Source organism: Myotis myotis, unplaced genomic scaffold (assembly GCF_014108235.1).
Source record: "Myotis myotis isolate mMyoMyo1 unplaced genomic scaffold, mMyoMyo1.p scaffold_m19_p_3, whole genome shotgun sequence".
NCBI classification, from domain to species: Eukaryota; Metazoa; Chordata; class Mammalia; order Chiroptera; family Vespertilionidae; genus Myotis; species Myotis myotis.
Window position 1 is genome coordinate 86,542,429 of NW_023416335.1, and position 24,003 is coordinate 86,566,431.

A 24,003-nucleotide genomic window follows, 5' to 3' on the forward strand; every position below is an offset into this window, starting at 1 on the left:
AACAAATGTATCTCTTCTTCATAAAAGCTTTTTGTATAAAAAGGGCAAATAAAATGTTAAGACTCTAAACCACCAAAAACCAGCTTTGTGTGAAGAACACTACTAGGAAGGAATATTCTGGTATAGATAGATGGCTGTCAGTCTTCAAAACTCTAAACAAATTTATGTTACAGTTAACCAGAAATAACATACCAGGACTAGAAAAAGAAATATTAAAAGTTACTTTATTAGAATCACTATCCTGTAAATATATATAAATATATTCTATTTATATCCTATAAATCTTAGTCATCCCTGATTTGCTAAAGTGTTTGGGAAGCACATTTATTAGATGTAAGTTACTACTAAATATTATCAATAAATTATAATTTTAACTGCTGTAATTTGGAGCCTTAAGGTTTTAAATCTCTGAAAATATAGCCTAGCATCATCAGTATATTTTAAAGAAATCTTTTGTTGCTCAAAAGTATTCTCAGTTTCAGTAGCTAACATATATTTTTATAATAATAGATTCTGTCTGAAAACAGCCTTTTGCAGCATCCTTCAGTTGCACTTGGAATCAGCACACCCTTAAAGGATTATAGTAGTTTTCTTTTTCTTTTTTTTTTTTTCTATAGTAGTTTTGAAGAAAAGCTTTTAAATACAGGAGGTGGTTAGATAACCAAATTTAAACAATTCTTTTTTTATTTCGGAGACAATATATTTCCTATTAAAAGAAAGTAAGTGGCCCTGGTGGCTCAGTTGGCTGGAGCATCATTTCATACACCAAAAGGTTGTGGGTTCCATTCCTGGTCAGGGTGCATACCTAGATTGCAGGTTCGATCCCTGGTCGGGTTGTGTATGGGAGGCAACCGATAAATGTTTCTCTCTCTCTCTCTCTCTCTCTCTCCTTTCCTTCCTCTCACTCTATCTCTCTTCCTCTCTCTCTAAAATCAGTTTTAAAAAATAGCATATTCTTGGGTGGGGATTAATTAAAAAAGAAGTTGGGGTTTTGTTTTGGTTCTTTTAAAGTAATAATTTTGTCAGTCGAGATGCTGAATATTGTAATTGAATATTTTTAGTAGTTTATCTGAGTTGCAATGAACTTATTAAAATAAACTTATTAATATAGAAGTATGTGTTTGCCAGTGGTAGAGCAGTGTTTTTAAGTAAGTGGGGAGTTATATAATTGACATTTAAAATTTTTTTAAAAATTTATCTTTATTGTTACAGATGTCCCCATTCCTTTTCCCTATTGACTCCCCTCTTCCCCACTCCTGACCCCTCCCCAGGCCTTCACCCCACTGTTGTCTGTGTCCATGGGTTATGCATATCCTCCTATCTAATAATAGACAAACATGGTAATTGACCATACCTTCGCTACGCCTCCCATTGGCTAATCAGCACGATATGCAAATTAACTACCAACAAAGATGGCGGCTAATTTGCATACTGCAGGCAGGGTGGGAGAGCGCCATCCTGCCTACCCCGCTGCCATCCGGGCCTGCTATTTGCCACCCGGGGCGGTGGGGTGGAACAGCGCCATCCCGCCTGCCCTGCCACCATCCAGGCCTGCTATCTGCGACCCAGGGCGGCGGGCATCCCACGTGCGACCTGATCCGGGGCGGCCGGGCGGTGCAGCAGCAATCGGCTGGCCCACCTGGCTGCCATCCGGGCATCCCGTGTGCGACCCAACCTGGGGCGGCCGGGCGGGGCAGTGAAGGCTTGAAGGTGGCTCCGACCGGAGCGAAGGCCTGGGTCCCGGGTGCCAGAGGAAAACCGGTGCCGTCAGCCAGGGGAAGGGAAAGCCTATTGCACGAATCTTTTCGTGCAACAGGCCTCTAGTATGTATATAATTTCTTTGGTTGATTTCTCCCTTTCCTCTAAAGATCCTCAGTGTGTTGCATGCTTCCATGTCTCTGGATCTGTTTTGTTTGTCAGTTTATTTTGTTCATTAGATTTCACATATAAGTGAGATCATGTGGCCCTAATTGGTTTGGCCCGGTGGATAGAGCATCGGCCTGCAGACTGAAGGGTCCCAGGTTCAGTTCCATTCAAGGGCATGTGCCTTGGTTGCGGGCACATCCCCAGTAGGGGGTGTGCAGGAGGTAGCTGATCAATGTTTCTCTCTCATCGATGTTTCTAACTCTCTATCCCTCTCCCTTCCTCTCTGTAAAAAAATCAATAAAATACATTTAAAAAAACAATAAGTGAGATCATGTGAAACTTGTCTTTCTCTGACTGACTTATTTCACTTAGCATAATGCTCTCAGGTCCCTCCATGCTTTCTCAAAGGGTAAGAGATCCTTCTTTTTTTACAGCGGCATAGTATTCCATTGTGTAAATGTACCACTATATTTTTATCCATTCATCTACTGATGGGCACTTGAGCAATTTCCAGATCTTAGATTTTGTAAATAAATTTGCTATGAACATAGGGGTGCGTATATTCTTTCTAATGAGTGTTTCCAGCTTCTTAGGTTATATTCCTAGAAGTGGGATCACTGGGTCACACGGCAGTTCCATATTTAATTTTTTGAGAAAGCACACACTATTTTCCATAGTGGCTGTACCAGTCTACAATTCCACCAGCAGTGTACTAAGGGTTTCTTTTCTCCACATCCTCACCAGTACTTGTTTGCTGATTTGTTAATGGTAGTCATTTTGGCAGATGTGAGGTGGTACCTCATTGTTGTTTTAATTTGCATCTCTCATGATTAGTGACATTTAGCATTTTTTTCATGTATCTCTTGGCCATTTGTATGTCCTTCTTAGAGAAATAAGTGTCATTTTAGGTCTTCTGCACATTTTTTTTGTTTGGGTTGTTTTTCTTCCTCTCGTTGAGTTGCATGAGTACTTTATATATATATATTTTGTTTGTTTTTATTTTAATATATATTTTTATTGATTTCAGAGAGGAAGGGAGAAGGAGAGAGAGATAGAAACATCAATGATGAGAGAGAATCATTGATCAGCTGCCTCCTGCACACTCCCTACTGGGGATCAAGCCCAAAACCCGGGCCTGTGCCCTGACCAGGACTTCCTGGTTCCTAGGTTTGTTGCTCAACCACTGACCCTCATCAATCGGACATTTTGGATATTAACCCCTTATCAGATGTATGTATCAGTGGCAAATATGTTCTCTCATACAGTGGGTTCCCTTTTCATTTTAATGCTGATTTCTTTTGCTGTGCAGAAGCTTTTTATTTTGATGTAGTCCCATTTGTTTATTTTCCCCTTTGTTTCTCTTGCCCTAGGGCCTAGGTTTTGTATCAGTGAAAATTTTGCTACATGTGATGTCTTATATTTTGCTTCCTATGTCTTCTACAAGGATTTTTACAGTTTCACGACTCACATTTACATCTTTTTTCTATTTTGAGTTTATTCTTGTGTATGGTGTAAGTTGGTGGTCTAGTTTCATTTTTTTTGCATGTATCTGTCCAGTTATCCTAACACCATTTATTGAAGAGACTATCTTTACTCCAGTGTATTTTCTTGCCTCCCTCCTTTACCAAATATTAATTGAGCATAATGGCTTGGGTTGATTTCTGGTTCTATTCCGTTCCATTGATCTATATGCCTGTTCTTGTGCCAGTATCAGGTTGTTTTGATTACAGTGGCTGTAAAGTATAGCTTGCTATCTGGTATTGTGATCCCTCCAACTTTGTTCTTTTTTCTCAAGAAATTGCTTCGGCTAGTGAGGGTCTTTTTTTGGAGTGTTTGTTCTAGATCTATGAAACATGCCGTTGGTATTTAAATAAGGATTGCATTGAATCTATAGATTGTTTGGGTAGCATGTAAATTTTAATGATACTAATTCTACCAGTCCTTGAACATGGTATATTCTTCCACTTGTTTATATCTTCTTGTATCTTTTTTTTCAACATTCTGTAATTGTCTGAGTATAAGTCTTTTACCTCCTTGGTTGAGTTTATTCCTGTGTATCTTAATTTTTTTGTTACCCTGGTAAATGGGATTTCTTTTTTTCATTTCTCTTTCTGAGAGTTCATTATTGGTGTATAAAAATGCCAACAAATTCTAGGTATAATTTTTATTCTGCTGCATTGCCAAAAAACACTTTTTGGTGGAGTCTTTAGGGTTTTCTATGTATAATATCATGTCATCTGCAAATAATGACTATTTTACATCCTTCTTTCCAATTTGGATGCCTTTTTTTTCTTCTTGTCTGATTGCTGTGGCTAGGACTTCCAGTACTATGTTGAATAAAAGCGATGAAAGCAGACAACCCTATGTGTTCCTGTTTTTAGGGAAAGTGTTTTTAGTTTTTGCCCATAGATTTGTTATATATGGCAAATAAAAGGATTAACAACTTTCTAGTAATAAAATTTCATGTTAGTATTTTAAAAAAATACTGCGACTGGGCCCTGGCTGGTTGGCTCAGTGGATAGAGCGTCGGCCTGTGGACTGAAGGGTCCCAGTTTGATTCCGGACAAAATTGATCCCCAGTCGGGGGCGTGCAGGAGGCAGCAGATCAATGATTCTCTCTCATTATTGATGTTTCTATCTCTCTCTTCCTCTCCCTTCCTCTCTGATATCAGTAAAAATATATTTTAAAAATATAAATAAATAAATAAACAAACAAACAAACAAACAAACTGAGATGGGAGAAACAAAATGATTTGGTGTTGAGGTCAAAACAAGCCATCCCAGACCCAGCCTTTGCTCCACAAATCACTAAAAATTACCTTTATTTTCCTTGCTTGTGTATAATAAGCTGTAAATATTTGCTGTGTCCCCATACAAAGGATTAGATATTTTTTTGAGAGAAATTATTATTTCCCCTTTACCCCTTAACTAATGATTAATTTTAAACCTCCATGTTTTTCAGTAAATCTTATTTCTAACTATGCTTATATACATTTGTCTATTCATATTTGTTAGTGTGGGTTTACACTAACTCATGCAAAGAAGTTTGCTGTTAAAATCAGAGATTCTTAATTTGTAAAATTTATTTATTTTTAGTCAGTTATTATAACTCACTGCAACTATCAGATTTTAAACTTTCTTTCTTTACCTAGATAATTAAAGAGGGATCTTTGTTTTTCAATGGGCCAAGGAGTGGCCTTGGATTATAATCTAATCTTTTATTGACTTAAATTTTTTTTTCTTTTTTATAAGACTGGTTTGCACTAAAGGACAGGGTAAGCTAATAATCCAAGGCAGGATGAGAAATCATTTTTTTCTTAAGGTTCATCATTATCTAGGAAAAAGTGCATTTAAAAAAAAACACCTCTTTAAACCAAACTTATAGAATATTCCACATACCATTTTTCACAATAAGAACCAGAAAACTAATTTATTTCATTAAATACACAGTTATGTCTGTATTATAATCATGTTACAGAGTAAGAATAGATGAGTAGAAAAAGAGACAATAAACAAAGAGACAATAAAAAAGCAGAAAGATATAGGAGAGACGAAGAGAAATATAAAAAGACAAATGGAAAGACAAAAAGAGGTATCCAAATATCCTACTCAATTCCCCTTATAAAATAGGCAATAGTAAAATAATGAGAAAAGATACATAAACTTCTTTATTTGTAGCCTTTTTAATAAAGCCTTATGTTATTTTTTCTATATAATACAAACAAAAGTAGGATACTTGATGTTCACCTTAAAGGTTGATTAAAATTCAAATAAAGTTCAGGCCAAACTAGAGTTTTCTGCATTAGAAATCTCTTTTATCCTATCTTTTATTTCATCCTATCGTATTTTCTTGATGTTTTTAAAAATATTGACACTTAACTTTTTGGCTCAATCTTGATACCTTAATATGTTTGCAGATTTAAAGGCTCAGTATATCTCTAGTTAATAAAGATATTACTTAGATATTATTGTGAATGATGTTTAAATTGGTGTACTTGTTACTCATGTTTGTTTGTTGTTGTTTTTTTTAATGTAGATCATAAATCTTTGACCGAGAATGAACAGGAAAACAAATCAGGTTCATTGCCATCTACATCATATGAAGACTTTGTTCCAGAAGACAGTACAATTCTGTATGTATATCCGTTTAATTTAATTTTGTTGTTAATAATTTTGCTCCCAGAAAGAGATTTACTCTTGCTACTCATTTTACAGAAGAGTAGATAGAATATATGAAAAAAGATTCCCACTAAAAGCATTAAAAGTTGTAAATTTTAGTATTTTATAGGTAGGATAAAATTTCATGAGTCCCTTAATACTTTATTTACTTTTTTCTTTTCTTTTAGTTTATTTACTTTTAATATACTTAGATAGTCAAGTCTTTTAACAAAATTTAGCTTAGGATGTCTTTGTATATTATTAGATTGAAATCTACCAAACTGATTGTTGTTATTTTTTTAACTAGAAAATTGTTTTACCTGGATGATTTCTTTTAAAGTGGAGTATTGAAAAGGGTCAAAATTATTTCTTTCAGTATCAGTTCAGTTTTTAAAATGCATAATAGCGCTAAATTCGTATCAGAAATTTTATAAGACTAGGCTATATTTTTCTGACCTTTTCTTTTTTTTTAATGTTTTTATTGATTTTTAGAGAGAAGAAGGAAGAGGCAGAGAGAAAGAAATAAAACACTGGTGAGAGAGAAACATTGGTCAGCTGCCTCCTGCATGGCCCCCACTGGGGATCAAGCCCTCAACCGGGGCATATGCCTTGACTGGGAATCAAACTGGCAATTTCTTGGTGCATGGGTTGATGCTCAACCACTAAACCACATTAGCCGGGCTGACCTTTTCTTCTTTAACCACTAATTTCAGTATAGATTCCTCAGCAGAATTCCTCAATAGAATCGTATAAGAGGAAATCTGACACTCTGACATTTAGTCTTTATTTTTAGTAGGTAATGCCTGTATTAAAATTTTCAAGTCCTAGTTAAAGAGAAGTTTCTGAAAACGTTTTGTGCTCGTGTAGGGAACAGAATTTCAAAAAACCAAAAAGTGTCTTTAGAAAGTAAGTTATTAAGTTGATTGTCCTTTCAGCTACATAGTAAAGTAACAAAAAAAGTTGTCAATACAGAATTCTTTTTTTCTTTTCAGTGTTTATGAGAGTTGTAGATTGACACTATTGCATATGATTTGCATTTACAAATATTAGAGATGTCATTGCAGTTTGAGTCTAAAAGGCTCATCAAAAACTCTCAGAGAAAGCTAAGTTCACAGTTTTAAAACACTTTAACTGGCCATTTCAGTAGCTGAATTCTGACTTTCTTATATACAGCATAAAGTTTTATTACCTTTTAAAAAAGGTAAATCACTCTAAATCACTAAAATAGATTATTTTTATATAAATTGCCTCCCGACAAACTGTTCTCCACCTATATTTAGATAATTATATTTTAAGCTTAAATGCAGGAGTTGGTTCATTCTTAAGTGTCCTGTTATCCTAGCTTATCATAATCCTTTCAAATTTTGAAACTCTTATGTTATATTTTCTTACTAGCTTTTCATCTTGCGCAAATATTTAAATAAGCTTTCTAGACTTTATTGAAGCTCACTGCTAGAGACCTTTTTATTACTCTTCATAAACAACTGTTTAACCAGTTGTGAATTTATTTACCCCTATCATTGTCCTGCCTATGTTTCTCTTTCTTACTCATAAGACTATGAGAAATCAGGATTCACTGCTGTAGCATTCTATATTATTATCAAACTTTATCAACCCTATCAAAAAGTATGATTAGGTTTATTTGCACTTTTTTTTTTTTTGGTAAACTAGTCCATGTTGGCTTTTTAAATCATAAGTATTTAAAAGTCACATGGCCTGATTCTCTCTTTTAGAATTGTTTAGGGATCAATAGTAAGCTGACCATTCTCTACTTTCTGGAATGTTCCCTTTTTTATTATTATTTTTTTAAATCCTCACCTGAGGTTATTTTTTTTAATATATTTTTATTGATTTCAGAGAGGAAGGAAGAGGGAGAAAGAGATAGAAACATCACTGATGGAGAGAGAATCATTGATCGGTTGTCTCCTGCACATCCCCCCACTGGGGATCGAGCCCGCAACCCGGGCATGTACCCCTGACCGGAATTGAACCTGGGACCCCTCAGTCCGTAGGCTGACACTCTATCCACCGAGTCAAACCAGCTAGAGCCTGAGGTTATTTTTTCCATTGATTTTTTTAAAAAAAGAGGGGGCCAGAACCAGTTTGGCTCAGTGGATAGAGCGTCAGCCTCTGGACTCAAGGGTCCCGGGTTCGATTCCGGTCAAGGGCATGTACCTTGGTTGTGGGCACATTCCCAGTGGGGGGCATGCAGCAGGCGGCTGATCGATGTTTCTCTCTCATCGATGTTTCTAACTCTCTATCCCTCTCCCTTCCTCTCTGTAGGAAATCAATAAGACATATTTTTTTAAAAAAGTCCAAATACTAAAAAAAATTATATATATATATTAAAAAATAATAATAAAAATAAAAAAGAGGGAAAGGGAAAGAGTGGAGGGAGAGAGAGAGAAACATCCATGTGAGACACATCAATTGGTTGCCTTCCCCATGTGCCCTGGCAGGGGCTGAGACACACCAGCAACTCCTCTGTCCGCAGGCTGAGGCTCTAATTGCTGACCCAAACTGGCCAGGGCTGGAAGGTTCCCTTAAAAAAAAATTAAAAATCAGGGCAGTATTTTTCTATTTTCTATTTCTATTTAAAATTTTGATGTTTAATTTATTTGGGTCTTGAGATTTAATTTATTTGGGTCTAGAATCTTAAATATGTTTAAATAAAGTAGCATTCTAGGACCCCTTTTAAACTGTCACAGACTTCAGTTTCTTTTCATTTTTGTCTGGTCTTTCCAACTTGAGGGCAGCAGCGATAGTTATAGGTAGAAAAGACAAAGGCAAATTGTTTTTGAGCCTCCCCTTCTCTCTATAATCAGTTAACTTTATAGGATCTTTCCCCAACTGATTGTCTTGTTTCAAACGTAGCTTGACTGAGATCTTTTCATATGAAGGGATGTGTCTAATTAGACTCAGGATTTTCTTCCTTAACCATTACAAATTTTAAGGCCACATTTCATTCTTGACTAGAATTATGTTTAAAGAATTATTTTGTATTTCCTCTGCAGATCATGAGTTTATTATTTGTTTTGCTTTTATTAGTTAAGCCTCTGGAGTCTAGCAGGTCAGTGGTCACATAGGCAAACTGGCAAACTAAATGGTGAATAACTTAAGACAGCGGTTCTTGGCCCTAACTGAGTTGCTCAATGTCATATAATTTGTCAATGGAAAACCAGAGTGAAAATCTTAGATCTGATAGGAAACTGGCTTTTTAAATTTTATTCCTAAGTTTAATTTAATTTCTATTCCATATAAGTGAGCTATAACATAGGTACATATAAAAACAAATTTAGCCCTGGCCAGTGTGGCTCAGGTGGTTGGGCATTGTCCCATGCACTGAAGGGTTTCAGGTTCGATCAGTAGGTGGCATGCAGGAGGCAGCTAATCAATGTTCTGCTCTCACATCAGTGTTTCTCTCTCTCTCCCATCTCCCTTCCTCTCTCTCTAAAAATAAAGACTTTTAAAAAAGTTATTTTAATGATAATTTTTACAAAAATACCTACTTTTGTGTTGTTAGGAAGCCTGGCTTAATTCTTTTTCTTAGTTGAGTAATTTTGTAGGAACACACAGCCAGCTTAAGTAGTGGAATTCATTAGAGATACACCAGGTGTATAGCTTTGGCTAATATACATGGTGAAAGTGGGCTCTTGCCCCACTGCTAAAAGACCCAGGTTTGAATTTAAGCCATTTGACTTTTTATAACACGTGCACATAAACACCCAAAAGAGCTTTTTTTTTTTTAAAAGAAAACACACACACTCCTAACCTCCATGTATTTACATACACACATACACACACATATAAGTAAAATAGGTGTTCAAGAACAGAAACTGTAACACAGCAGGCCATATGGGGACTAGATTTGAAACTGGGAAATCAGTACCTGAGGGTCCACATTGTTGAGATCAGTTTCTCTCTGTATGGTATCAATTGGTCCTTATGTTCCCATAAAATCTGCCCCAGCTAAACACTACGTGATCTACTGCGCATGTTACTTCATGATATTATTTTATATCTTAACTTTTTGAGAGAGATTATAAATAGCCCAGTATGAATACATGATCCAACAGATTTGCCTTTACTGAAATTAAAATGGCCATCTTTCTGACAAGAACTGAACAGAAAACAAATGTTTACTGCAGTCTTTAAGATGAATATAGTTTACATTCATTTCTTTTTTAAAAAATATTTTTTTATTGATTTTAGGGAGAGAGAGAGAAACATCAATGTGAGAGAGAGACATTGATGAGTTGCCTCCCACATCGATGCAGGAGGCAGCCAATTGATGCTTCACTCTCATATTGATGTTTCTCTCTCCCTCCCCCTTCCTCTCTTTAAAAATTAATAAAAATATTTTTTTAAAATTTCAGATGATTTGGACTTCCAAACTATAGAAAAATTAATTTAGAACCTTAGAAAAAACAACACAGTAAAGTAAAGATTAGATCTCTTTCCATGACATTAGGTATCCTGGCTTCATTCATAACATTATCTATACTTTATTTTACTAGTAAATACTTAATTCTCTGCTTAAAATGTAAGCTCCTTGAGATCATTGAGTTCTCATTGTTTCCATAACACCTGCTACATAGTTGGCACTCAAGAAATCTTTGAAGGAAGAATGAATGAAAGAACGAACCTGCATAGAAAAAGGAACAAAGCATATGAATAGACAGTTCACCAAAGGAAAAATAAAAGACCAATAAACATGAACTTATGTTCAAACTCCCTATTATTAATAAGCTCCCTAGTGGTAATAAACAAATTAAGAGGTAATAAAATACAATGTTCATCTATCAAATTGATTAAAATATTTAAAACAAGATTTAATTAGATTAATGTTCATATATGCTTTTGGGAGTGTAATTGGCCCAGCATTTTTGGAAAGCAGTTTTGCAATCTGTATTGATTAAAATGTGTATATCTCCTAGCCCCATGATTGTAATCTCTAAATGTCATATCTCATTAAATGGATTGCTAGTCCTGTAGAGCAGCAATTTTCAACCAGTGTTTTAAAACATGCAATACCTAACTATTTAGTCAGTGACACTGACCTCCTTTCCCTTAGATTGACAAATGAAAAAATGACAGCAGCCAACATAACAATAGCTGTCCACTGTGAATGAATCATAATTATACCTACTTTTTTGTCAGATATTTTTTTGTGTGCTGCAGAATTAGTTTATGTGTGCCATAAGATTAAAAGGGTTGAAAATTGCTGCAGTAGAGAAATGGTGGATTCCAAACCAGGGACATCTTGTGATGGAAAGCAGAAATGCTATCCAACACTACCATTTGTGTTTTGAAGATGCAGGACCAAACCTGAAGGAGCTCCCACTGGCCAAAATGACACAATTTCAACATCAAAAGGAATAATCACTGTAATGATTTAAACACATTAAATATATAAAAAAACCAAATATATATATTATGGGTTCATAATAATATTATATAAAATTATATATAATATTATAAAAATTAAAGTACTAATTTTAATTTTAAGTCACATTGGTAGTTGCTAGGATATTATTCATCATCATTCTGAATGCTAGGAAATAAAAAGAATCAAGCATTTATTCTGCCTTACCTATACTGTGTTTCATGATAACCTTAGTTGTTAAAGAAAAGCTCTTCTTTATAAAAAATTCCAGCCCTCGTCAGTTTGGTTCAGTGAATAGAGCGTCGGCCTGTGGACTGAAAGGTCCCGGGTTCAATTCCAGTCAAGGTCACATGACCAGGTTGTGGGCTCAGTCCCCAGTAGGGGCTGTGCAGGAGGCAGCCGATCAATGATTCTCTGTCATCATTGATGTTTCTATCTCTCTCTCCCTCTCCCTTCCTCTCTGAAATCAATAAAATATATATTTAAAAAAAATTCCATCCAGAAAATTCTGGGAATGATCGAATAAGAAGATTATTTTTATAATACCCCCCCACACTCCCCCAAGAAACAGTGGACTTAGGACAGTGCTCTGTAACTGTGGTGAGAACAGGTGTTTTATTTTAAACTTCCAATTTATTGAGGAGCAATACTCTTATAAAATATAATAAAATGTGACAATGGCAAATTACTGTCAAGTTTTTAAACTTTTCCAACTTCCAATTTTTGTACTTACCATAAATTAATAGTCCCATTGGGGACTGACACCACCATGAGTAAATGACAAACCTGTTAAGTGAAAGATTTGTGAGGAGCTTTCAGATGAATGGATTTGGCTGAAAACACCCTAACCTACTTACAAGTCTTAACATCACTAAAAGTGAATAATCGGACATTGTGTGTCACTTTATTTGACTCAATAGGAAATTTATAGCATCACCTATGAATTACTACACCCCCCCCTGCCACCACCACCATCAAAATTGATCCTGAATCTAGTAAACTTCTAGAACTGACTACTGATATACCAGGAATAGAAGGGATAGAGCAGTGGTCGGCAAACTCATTAGTCAACAGAGCCAAATATCAACAGTACAATGATTGAATTTTCTTTTGAGAGCCAAATTTTTTAAACTTAAACTATATAGGCAGGTACATTGTTATTAACTTAATTAGGGTACTCCTAAGGCTTAGGAAGAGCCACACTCAAGGGGCCAAAGAGCCGCATGTGGCTTGCGAGCCACAGTTTGCCAACCACTGGGATAGAGGAATGAGTTAAATGACAACACCACAATAAAGGCATCAGCCAAATTCCAGAATGCAGGAAAAGCTATAGGACAAATGACACAATTTACTAAACTTGGACAAACAAATGTCATAAAATGAAGATGCACTGTTTGAAGGTTAACGAGACATAAAATACAGTGAGGCCTTGACTTACGAGTGTCCCGACTAACGAGTTTTTTGAGATACCAGCTGTCTCTCGGCCGATTTTTTGCATTGAGTTGATAGAGTAATTTGAGTTAACAGCTCCTTAACGAGCTCAGTCTTAGAACGAAGTAAACTCGTAAGTCAAGGCCCCACTGCACATCTGAATCAAATACAATGTGTGGAGATTGTTTGAATTCTGATTCAAACAAATTTTAAGATAATCAGGGAAAGGAGAATATATATTTCTAAAAAGCCTTATTTGTTAGAAATCAATACTGAATTATTTCAGGTTAAAAGAAATATGTAATGTGTAGAATTTGCTTTAAAACTCCTGTATGTTTCAAGATGGGGCAAGAGGTGGAGAGAATAGATGAAATAAAATGGGCAAAATGTTGGCTATTCATGAAGTTTGGTACCCTGACAAAGATAAAGACATTAGTTAAAGCAGTGAAAACATTTTATTTAGTACCTGCTGACAATAGGGGAAAAAGTTAAGCTCCATTCCAATTTATGCTGCTGAGGTGACTGGTGTTTTAAGGGGTATGAAGGAGGGAGGAAGAGTAGGGGCTCAAGCGAAAAATTATAAAAGGGTTGGTGAGGGTGAGTACCCTAGAGACCAGCTGAGTGTGTGAGCTGGCAATTATCCGAGTTAAGATTCTGTCCTTCTACAAAGACTGGAAGACAGAGGCCCTATCCTTCCTGATGACTGCCTTTCAAAGGAATGGCTTTCAGGTCCTTGAGAAACACATTCCCAAGTTGTAGGAAATACATACACCTCTCAGAAGCAGGTAGGAATGATTCACAGTTTTAAGCCCTTTTTAGTAAATGCTCTAAGAAAGGAAAATCAGGGGTTTATCTTCAGTTGTTGTCTAGAAGAAACAGTAAATTCTCCTGGGAGCCTCAAGCTTTCTCAGGCAGCCATTATATTGGGGGTCTGGGGTCATCCTAGAGCAGTAATGGCGAACCTATGACACGTGTGTCCGAGGTGACATGCGCACTCATTTTTTTGGTTGATTTTTCTTTGTTAAATGGCATTTAAATATATAAAATAAATATCAAAAATATAAGTCTTTGCTTTACTATGGTTACAAATATCAAAAAATTTCTATATGTGACACGGCACCAGAGTTAAGTTAGAGTTTTTCAAAATGCTGACACACCGAGCTCAAAAGGTTTGCCATCACTGTCCTAGAGCAGTGGTTCTCAACCTGTGGGTCACGACTCCTTTGGGGGTTGAACGACCCTTTCACAGGGGTCGCCTAAGACCATCGGAAAACACATGTATAATTACATATTGTTTTTGTTTTGTGATTAATCACTATGCTTTAATTATGTTCAATTTGTAACAATGAAAACACATCCTGCATATCAGATATTTACATTACGATTCATAACAGTAGCAAAATTACAGTTACGAAGTAGCAACAAAAATAATTTTATGGTTGGGGGTCACCACAACATGAGGAACTGTATTAAAGGGTCGCGGCATTAGGGAGGTTGAGAACCACTGTCCTAGAGACGTGGCCTTACGCTGCTAGAAGCCTTGCTAGATTTTGGTTGTCTCTTGATGCAGAGGTTTGGACAGAGTCCTTATGCGCCAAAGGTTGGTTCTGCAGTTCTCACAAGTACATGGGGGATCCAATATATCAATCAGTTTTTTCTATGAGTAAAATACACTTTTATGTGTATTTTGAAAGTTTTATTAATAAAAACTTATTTTTAAATGTATATTCCTGTTGAATTAGTAATTCCTCTTTTTTTAGTAATTCCTCTTTTTTTAGTAATTCCTCTTAAAGGAATGTATACTAAGGTAATAATCAGGAATTTGGTCAAAGATTTTTATGTGTGAGGATATTTATCAAAGCAGTGATAGAGAAAAATTGGTAACAAATGTTTCCAACATTAAAAGATTTATAAATAAATTTATATCCATTAGCCTGTTAGATTGCCAGAAATTCAAAAGCATCAAGAGCCAATGATTAATGAGGTTTTGGAAGCAGGTATCCATAAATTGCTGGAGTGCTGACCCCATGGAGAACAGTTTGGCAATCTTAACAAAATTACTAATCCATTTACCTTGTAACCTAATACTTCCACTTCTGGTAGTATATTCTGCACTGATATCTTTACATATATGAAATTGTTATGTACAAAGTTATTTGTTACATTATGATTTATAATAGCAAAAGATTGGAGACAATAGAGGACTGAATAAATTGTAGAGTTTATGCAGAGGATTACTATACAGCCAGAAAAAGGATGAGGAACCTCATATCTATGCATTCAATATGGTAGTCACTAAGCTATACATGGCTATTTAAATTTGAATTAATTAAAATAAATAAATTTTAAATTTAATTCTTTGGTTGCACTAGCCGCATTTTTTAAAAATTCATTCTCTTTTAAAAAAATCTTTATTGTGAAAGTATTACATATGTCCCCTTTTCTCCCCCATTGACCTCTTCTAGCCCGCCCTCACCCCTGGCCTTCACACCTATTGTCTGTGTTCATGGATTATACATATATACATACAAGTTCTTCAGTTGATTTCTTCCTACCCATCCACCCTCCACCGCCTTCTCTCTGAGATTCCACAGTCTGTTCCAGGCTTCTGTATCTCTGGATCTATTTTGTACATCAGTTTATTTTGTTCGTTAGATGCTACATATGAGTGAGATCATGTGATACTTGTCTTTCTCTAACTGTGCACTAGCCATATTTAAAAGTGCTCAGTAGCCACATGTGGCTAGCAGCTACCCAATTGGACAGCACAGATATAGAACATTTCCATCAGTGCAGAAAATTCTGTTGGACAATGCTGCTTTATATAGTAAGTATAAAAATATCTCTAAGATACCTGTATTACTTTCATAATAAAGACACCTAAAGATGGAAAATATTACATAAAACAAAATTGAGGTTCTTTGTGAAAGATTAAAATTTGAGTTCCAAATACATATGGAATCTTTTCACAGATATATATATATTTTTTAATTAGCACCTGCCCTATTTTCTCCTGTCAAGTTACCATTTTCAGATGTAGCACTATGATGCCAGATAAATTACATATTATGGAATAAATTCACTTGGTTGCAATTGTTAAGGCAAATACAGCAGGTCCTTGGGTTATGTCGGAGATCCGTTACTACGGCATGACGTGACGCGATTTTCGCCGTAAGTCAGAACCCACCTATATAAGCACCTACGTCACTCACATGGAGCACATATACAGCAGTAATGAAGTGAAACAGTAAAAAAAATTTAAAAGAAAGATAACAATTCCTGACCTTTACTTGTGGTAAATAATAAAAAACATAAAGCATATATGTACATATGTCGAAATGATGGAACTTTTTTTTTTTATAGATAAATGGGAGATGGCAACGTAACCATGAAACGATGTACGTTGAGTCCAACGTAACCCGAGGACTGTCTGTACAGTATAAAGGATTATTGATGAATGAATGATTTTTTGACTAGTCTTTACTAGTCTTTTTGCATGCAGAAGGCTTGAATCAGGCATGCCATGTAACCTTCCTCACCTATTTATCGAGTGCATGCTCTAAATAACTCTAAATGTTACAGCTATAATCACAGCTCTCTGGAATAGTTTGAAATTAGGTTGTGATATAAGAAGTTACTTGATCTTTGTCCCAGTGCCTGGCACAAAGCTTTTAAAACCTTTGGAACTCCTGATAAGAGTATCTTTGGTGTGCTAATGAAATGACCCTTGGTGAGGGGCTCCTAGTGTCAGTATGGGGCCTGCTCGCCAGAAAGACTAAACCCTGATTAGAAACTTAAAACTTTCAGTCTTACATTCCAGCCTCCAGGGAGAACTTAACCTTTGGCGCATAGGAACTCTGTCCAAGGAGAGAATGGCTAGAGATTCAGATAATCACCAGTAGGCAGTGATTTAATCAGTCATGCTTATGTAAAAACCTCTAAGCATTAGGGTTCTGAAAGCTTCCTGGTTGGTCAACACCTAGAAGTGCTAGGAGAGAGGCATTCATGGGGAGGGCATGCCATGCCCCTACCCACTTATCTTATCCTATGCATCACTTTCATTTGGCTGTTCTTGAGTTTTATCTTTTACTAGAGGCCCAGTGCACGAATTCATGCACCAGTGGGTGCACGAATTCATGTGCCTGGCCTGAGGGATCAGGCCGAAACCGGCTCTCTGACATCCCCCGAGGGGTCCCAGATTGCAAGAGGGTGCAGGCCAGGTCAAGGGCCCTCACCTGTGCACAATTGGGGCCCGGGAGGGACACAGGCAGTTGGCTAGCAGAGAGGGACCACGGGAGGCCGTGTCTGGCCCATCTCGCTCAGTCCAGATCGGTTGGACCCCAGCAGCAAGCTAACCTACCGGTCGGAGTGTCTGCCCCCTGGTAGTCAGTGCACATCATAGTGACTGGTCAACTGGTTAACAGTCTGCCTCCTGGTGGTCAGTGCATGTCATAGCAAGTGGTTGAGAGGCCTTAGCATATCATTAGCATATTACGCTTTGATTGGTTGAACAGCCAACTGGTTGAACAACCAGACACTTAGCATATTAGGCTTTTATTATATAGGATTATAAACTGTAATAGTAATTAAAGTGTTTTCCTGAGTTCTGTGAGTCTTTCTACAAATTAATCAAACCTGAGGGAGTAGGTTGTGGGAACCCCAGGCTAGGTCAGAAGTATGGATACCTGGGATTTGTATATTGCATCTGAAATGAGGACAGTCTTGTGGGACTGAGCTCTCTAATTTGTGGGATATGATACTGACCCCAGGTAGGTAATGTCAAAATTGAACTGAATTAATTATTGGACACCCAACTGGAGAAGTGCTAGAAAAAAAACACCACTTATTTGATGTCTGGAGGGCAAAGAAAAACCTTTGAGGCATATCTTTATATGGCTGCAGAATATAGTATACTCAGAGCCTGGCTTATTTTTGTGTTATCTAAGAAGAAGAAAATAGGAACTAATTACCACCTTAATGTGCAGTGTTATTTTTTTTAAATGGGGATTTGTACTATAAATTTGAGATACTAATAAGTAATTAATTTTAAACAGATCTATAAAAAATGAGGAATTTCCCCCTCTGGAAAATAAAGCTGCAGACTTTAGAGAAAAAGAATCATCTTTGAATTTATCTTACAAAAGTCATGACTGCTCTGGTACCTGTCTCACGAAAATGCTACTAACCTTCAAGGGAGAAAACCCTCTGCAGCTACCAATTACGTGCCACTTCCAAAGACGACATGCAAAGACAAACTCTCATTCTTCAGCACTCCACGTGAGTTATAAAACCCCTTGTGGAAGGAGTCTACGAAACATGGAGGAAGTTTTTCGTTACCTGCTTGAGACAGAGTGTAACGTTTTATTTACAGATAACTTTTCTTTTAATACCTATGTTCAGTTGACTCGGAATTACCCAAAGCAAGAAGAAATTGTTTCTGTTCTGGATATTAGCAATGGAGTGGAATTGGTGCCCATTTCTTTCTGTAATGAAATTGACAGTAGAAAGCTTCCACACTTTAAGTACAGAAAGACTATGTGGCCACGAGCATATTATCTAAACAGCTTTTCCAACATGTTTACTGATTCATGTGACTGTTCTGAGGGCTGCATAGACATGTGAGTAGAATAACCTGACATTTCAAAAAATCTTCTGAATGTTAAGGGTACTTATTACGTCCTGCAATGTATCAGTTTGTCTATCTAAAACTGTTGACTAAGAATCTAAAATGGGAAATGCACTGTCTCACTAGCAATGGGAAAGAAAATTCTTTACCAGTTATAGTACAGTGGGGCCTTGACTTACAAGTGTCCCAACTAACGAGTTTTTCGAGATACGAGCCGTCTGGGCCGATTTTTTGCTTTGAGTTGCAAGCTAAAATTCGGGTTACGAGCCAGCTTCAGATACCCCATCGCTAGTTGGTGCAGCGAATGTCACAGTGAAAGCCACAACCTCAGCCCAGCATCACATGTCTCACTCATTCACTTTTTGATTTGACATATGAGTAATTTAGTTACAAGCTCCGTCACGGAACGATTTAAACTTGTAAGTCAAGACTCCACTGTAATTTGAAAATTATTTTCTCAAGGATGAGTATTTTCTTTAAGCTAGTATCATAATCATAATTACAGCTAATGCCATGTAACAGTGCCAGACACTGTGATAATTGTTTTACATACATTTTCTTATTTAATTCTCACAAAAGAATTTTCATGTCCCAAATGAGGAAATTGAGAAACCAATTGTGAAATCATAGGGCAAACAAATTAAAGAGCTACAATATTTTTTTTAAAATATATTTTATTGATTTTTTACAGAGAGGAAGGGAGAGGGATAGAGAGTTAGAAACATCGATGAGAGAGAAACATCGATCAGCTGTCTCCTGCACACTCCCCACTGGGGATGTGCCCGCAACCAAGGTACATGCCCTTGACCGGAATCGAACCTGGGACTCTTCAGTCCACAGGCCGACGCTCTAGCCACTGAGCCAAACTGGTCAGGGCGTTATGTTTTACTTTTACAAACCATTTCCTTGCTATTTTTTAGGAAGCTAATGGTGCTTATAATTAGTACTCTCTTGATCACAACATTGACATTCCATTAAAAAAAAATGAAGACATGTTCTAATATTTTAGGACTTTGAAATCATTTTGTTTTATGGGTGTGTAATATACATGATTTTGTGGTTATGCATGTATAAAATGGAATGCATTTTATGCACATTTAATTTAATGCAAGTATACCTTCCTGTACTAGGCAAAATAATGACATGAGAGGTAAAAAGAAATAAATAGTATGGATAGTAATTTTCACCATCCTGTTAGTTGGAATGTGAGAAGAGATGTATAAATCTTACAAAAGTCATATAAGATTTTGACTCCGTTCCTTTAGGCCTATCATAGAGGAAACCTGTCATTGTGCTTTTTTAATTTTCATTTTAAAATGCATTTTTTATTGTTGATAGTATTATAGATATCTCCTATTTTCCCCCCCTTCCCTCCCTCTACCCAACTCCTACCACCCACCAGGTCTTCACTACCCTATTGCCTGTGTCCATGAGCTATGCATATAAGTATATAAGTTCTTTGGTTTCTCTGTCCTCGTCCCCTCAACCCCACATAGAGGTATGTCAGTCTGTTCCATGTCTCCCTGCTTCGGGTCTTAGTATGTTGGTCAGTTCATTTTGTTCATTAGATTCCACAAATAAGTGAGATCATGTGATATTTGTCTTTCTCGGTTTGGCTTATTTCACTTAGCGTAATATTTTCCAGGTCCGTCCATGCTGTCCCAAAGGGTAAGAGATCCCTGCATAGTATTACAGGTGCATAGTATTCTATAGTGTAAATGTCTCATAGCTTTTTTTAAAAATTCTTTATTGTTTAAAGTATTACATAAGTTCCCATAGCTTTTTTTTTTTTTTTTTTTTAATATATTTTTATTGATTAAGATATTACATATGTGTCCTTGTCCCCACGTTACCCTCTACCCCCCACGCCCCCCACCCCCGCTCATGCCCTCACCCCCCCGTTGTCCATGTCCATTGGTTAGGCCTATATGCTTGCATATAAGTCCTTTGGTTGATCTTTCCCCCTTACCCCCACCCTCCCCTACCTTCCCTCCAAGTCCCGACAGTCCAATCAATGCCTCTCCGTCTCTGGATCAGTCCTTGTTCATCAGCTTATGTTGTTCATTATATTCCACAAATGAGTGAGATCCTGTGGTATTTATCCGCTCTCAAGTTCCATCCATGCTGTGGCAAATGGTAAGAGTTCCTTTTTCTTCTTCCTCTTCTTAAAGAATACCTTTCAGCATTTCATATAATGCTGGTTTGGTGGTGATGAACTCCTTTAGCTTTTTCTTATCCGTGAAGCTCTTTATCTGACCTTCTATTCTGAATGATAGCTTTGCTGGATAAAGTAATCTTGGTTGCAGGTTCTTGCTATTCATCACTTTGAATATTTCTTGCCAGTCTCTTCTGGCCTGCATGGTTTCTGTTGAGAAATCAGCTGACAGTCGTATGGGTACTCCCTTGTAGGTAACTGACTGTCTTTCTCTTGCTGCTTTTAAGATTCTCTCTTTATCTTTTGCTCTTGGCATTTTAATTATGATGTGTCTTGGTGTGGTCCTCCTTGGATTCCTTTTGTTTGGGGTTCTCTGCGCTTCCTGGACTTGTAAGTTCATTTCTTTCACCAGGTAGGGGAAGTTTTCTGTCATTATTTCTTCAAAAAGGTTTTCAATATCTTGCCCTCTCTCTCCTTCTGGTACCCCTATAATTCTGATGTTGGTACGCTTGAAGTTGTCCCAGAGGTTCCTTACACTATCTTCATATTTTTGGAATCTCTTTTCTTTTTTCTTTTTCGGTTGGGTATTTTTTGTTTCTTTGTATTTCAAATCTTTGACTTGATTCTTGGGATCCTCTTTTCTGCTGCTGGATCTCTGTAAATTATTCTTTATTTCAGTCAGTGTATGCTTAATTTCTAGTTGGTCCTTTTTCATGTCCTCCATGGTCTCCCTATACTTATTGAGGGATTCATTAAATTTATCGGCGGTTTCCATAAAATTCTTGAAAAACCTTATAACCGTGGCCTTAAACTCTATATCCAATCGTTTGCTTTCCTCCATTTCTGCCATTTGTGACCTGTTTCTTTGTCTCCGCATTTTGGTTGCTTCCCTGTGTTGATAGAGTGGCTTTGTGTGCTAGGTGTCCTGTAGGGCCCAGTAGCTCAGCCTCCCCAGTTACCTGAGGTGGACACTCTTGGTGCACCCCCTCGTGGGCTTTGTGCACAGTCTTGTTGTAGCTATGCCTTGGTTGTTGTAGGATCACTGGGAGGAATTGACCTCCAGGGCAATTGGCAGCGAGAATCAGCTGCCCTGATGATGCTCAGCTGTGTAGCAATGCAAGCCGCTGTGGGGCCTGGGCCTTCTCTTGGAAGCTCTGAGTCTATCTGGCCCGGCTGCGGTTAGGTAATTACAGGTTGCAAATGGCTGGGGCATTCATATGCAAAAGCCTCTGCCGCAGCCTGGGTGGGGCGGGGTCTCAAGGAATCAAAGGGCTGAGAAAGCAGCTATGGCGGAGCCTCAGCCCTGCCCTAAGGAGTCGCGAGTCCCAGTGTCCTGGCAACGGCTGCAAGCACCTCTGAGGGAAAGCCGCTCTCAAGCTCGCCCGCTGCCAAACAGTCCAGTATTTCCCCGTATGAGCCCTGGGTCCCCAGAGACTTCCCGGAACCGGATTTCAGAGCCGTCGGGAGCTTGTGTCTCCCTTCGGATTCAAAAAGACAGCCGCGTCCTCAGGTGCCAGACCCTTTCCGCGCGGGCGCGCACGTGCGCGCGCGCGAGCCCCCCCCGTACCTCTGCACGCCACCTCCGCAGCTCCTCCCGCTCGCAGTGTGCTTTTCTCTCCTTCTAGTTGTAGAATTTACACTCAGCCAGCCCTCCTGTAGCTCTGGATGATGTCCACCTTGTGTTTTTGATGCATTTATCGATTGTTGTGGGAAGCAGAAATTTCCCGGTGTTTATCTATGCCGCCATCTTAGTTTCTCCCCATAGCTTTTTTTATCCATTTATTTACTGATGGGCACTTGAGCTGTTTCCAAATCTTAGCTATTATAAATGATGCTGCTATGAACATAGGGGTGCATATATTCTTTCTGATTGATGTTTTGGGGGTTTTAGGATATATTCCAAGAAGTGGAATCATTGGATCTAAACAGAGTTCCATTTTTAATTTTTTTTAGGAAACTCCATACTATTTTTCATAGTGGCTGCACCAATCTGCAGTCCCACCAGCAGTGTACTAGAGTTCCTTTTTCTCCACATCCTCACCAGCACTTGTTGTTTGTTGGGGTTTTTTTTTTAATGGTAGGCATTCTGACAGGTATGAAGTGATATCTCATGACTTTGAGCATTTTTTCATGTGTCTCTTGGCTATTTGTATGTCCTCTTTGGAGAAATGTCTATTCGGGTCTTCTGCCCATTTTTTAATTGGATTGTTTGTCTTCTTTTTGTTGAGTTGTATGAGTACTTTATATATTTTGGAAATTAACTCCTTATCAGATGTATCATCTCCAAATATATTCTCCTACTCAGTGGGTTCCCTTTTCAATTTGGTGGTGGTTTCTTTTGCTGTGCAAAAGCCTTTTATTTTGATGTAGTCCCATTTGTTTATTTTCTTCTTAGTTTCCTTTGCCCCAGGACCGTGGTCGGCAAACCGCGGCTCGCGAGCCACATGTGGCTCTTTGGCCCCTTGAGTGTGGCTCTTCCACAAAATACCACGTGCGGGCGTGCATGTACAATGTGACTGAAACTTCATGGTCCATGCACAGAAGTCGGTATTTTGTGGAAGAGCCACACTCAAGGGGCCAAAGAGCCGCATGTGGCTCACGAGCCGCGGTTTGCTGAGCCGCAGTTTGCCGACCACTGCCTAGGACAGTGATGGCGAACCTTTTGAGCTTGGCGTGTCAGCATTTTGAAAAACCCTAACTTAACTCTGGTGCCGTGTCACATATAGAAATTTTTTGATATTTGCAACCATAGTAAAGCAAAGACTTATATTTTTGATATTTATTTTATATATTTAAATGCCATTTAACAAAGAAAAATCAACCAAAAAAATTAGTTCGCGTGTCATAGGTTCGCCATCACTGGCCTAGGAGATGTATCCGTAAACATATTGCTACATGAGATGTCATGAGATTTTCCTGCCTATGTTTTCTACTAAGATTTTTATGGTGTCATGCCTTATATTTAAGTCTTTTATTGTGTATGGTGTAAGTTGATGGTCTTCTTTTGCATGTGTCTGTCCAGTTTTCCCAGCACCATTTATTGAAAAGACTGTCTTTACTTCATTGTATGTTCTTGCCTCTTTTGTTAAATATTAACTGACCATATATGGTGTGGATCAATTTCTGGGGTTTCTGTTCTGACCCATTGGTCTATATGCCTGTTCTTATGCCAGTACCAGACTGTTTTGGTTATAATGGCTTTGTATTGTAGTTTGATATCCAGTATTGTGATCCCTCCTACCTCGCTCTTCTTTCTCAAGATTGCTGCAGCTATTCGGGGCCTTTTATGGTTCCATATACATTTTCTGAGTATTTGTTCTAATTCTGTGAAGTATACCATTGGTATTTTAATAGGGATTGCTTTGAATCTGTAGATTACTT

General features: G+C 37.6%; 1 protein-coding gene across 4 annotated transcripts in view; it reads left to right on the forward strand.

Annotated features, from left to right (window-relative positions):
* The window catches only part of SETDB2 (SET domain bifurcated histone lysine methyltransferase 2), a 67,220-nt gene that overhangs the window by 18,820 nt on the left and 24,397 nt on the right, over window positions 1-24,003 (forward strand). For 3 of the 4 annotated variants that reach the window (XM_036299205.1, XM_036299203.1, XM_036299206.1), the window contains exons 5-6: window positions 5,903-5,999; window positions 17,896-18,459. In XM_036299205.1, the coding sequence (XP_036155098.1) occupies window positions 5,903-5,999; window positions 17,896-18,459 (661 nt within the window). The remainder of the gene's footprint in view (window positions 1-5,902; window positions 6,000-17,895; window positions 18,460-24,003) is intronic. The other variant, XM_036299204.1, reaches the window with a different exon arrangement.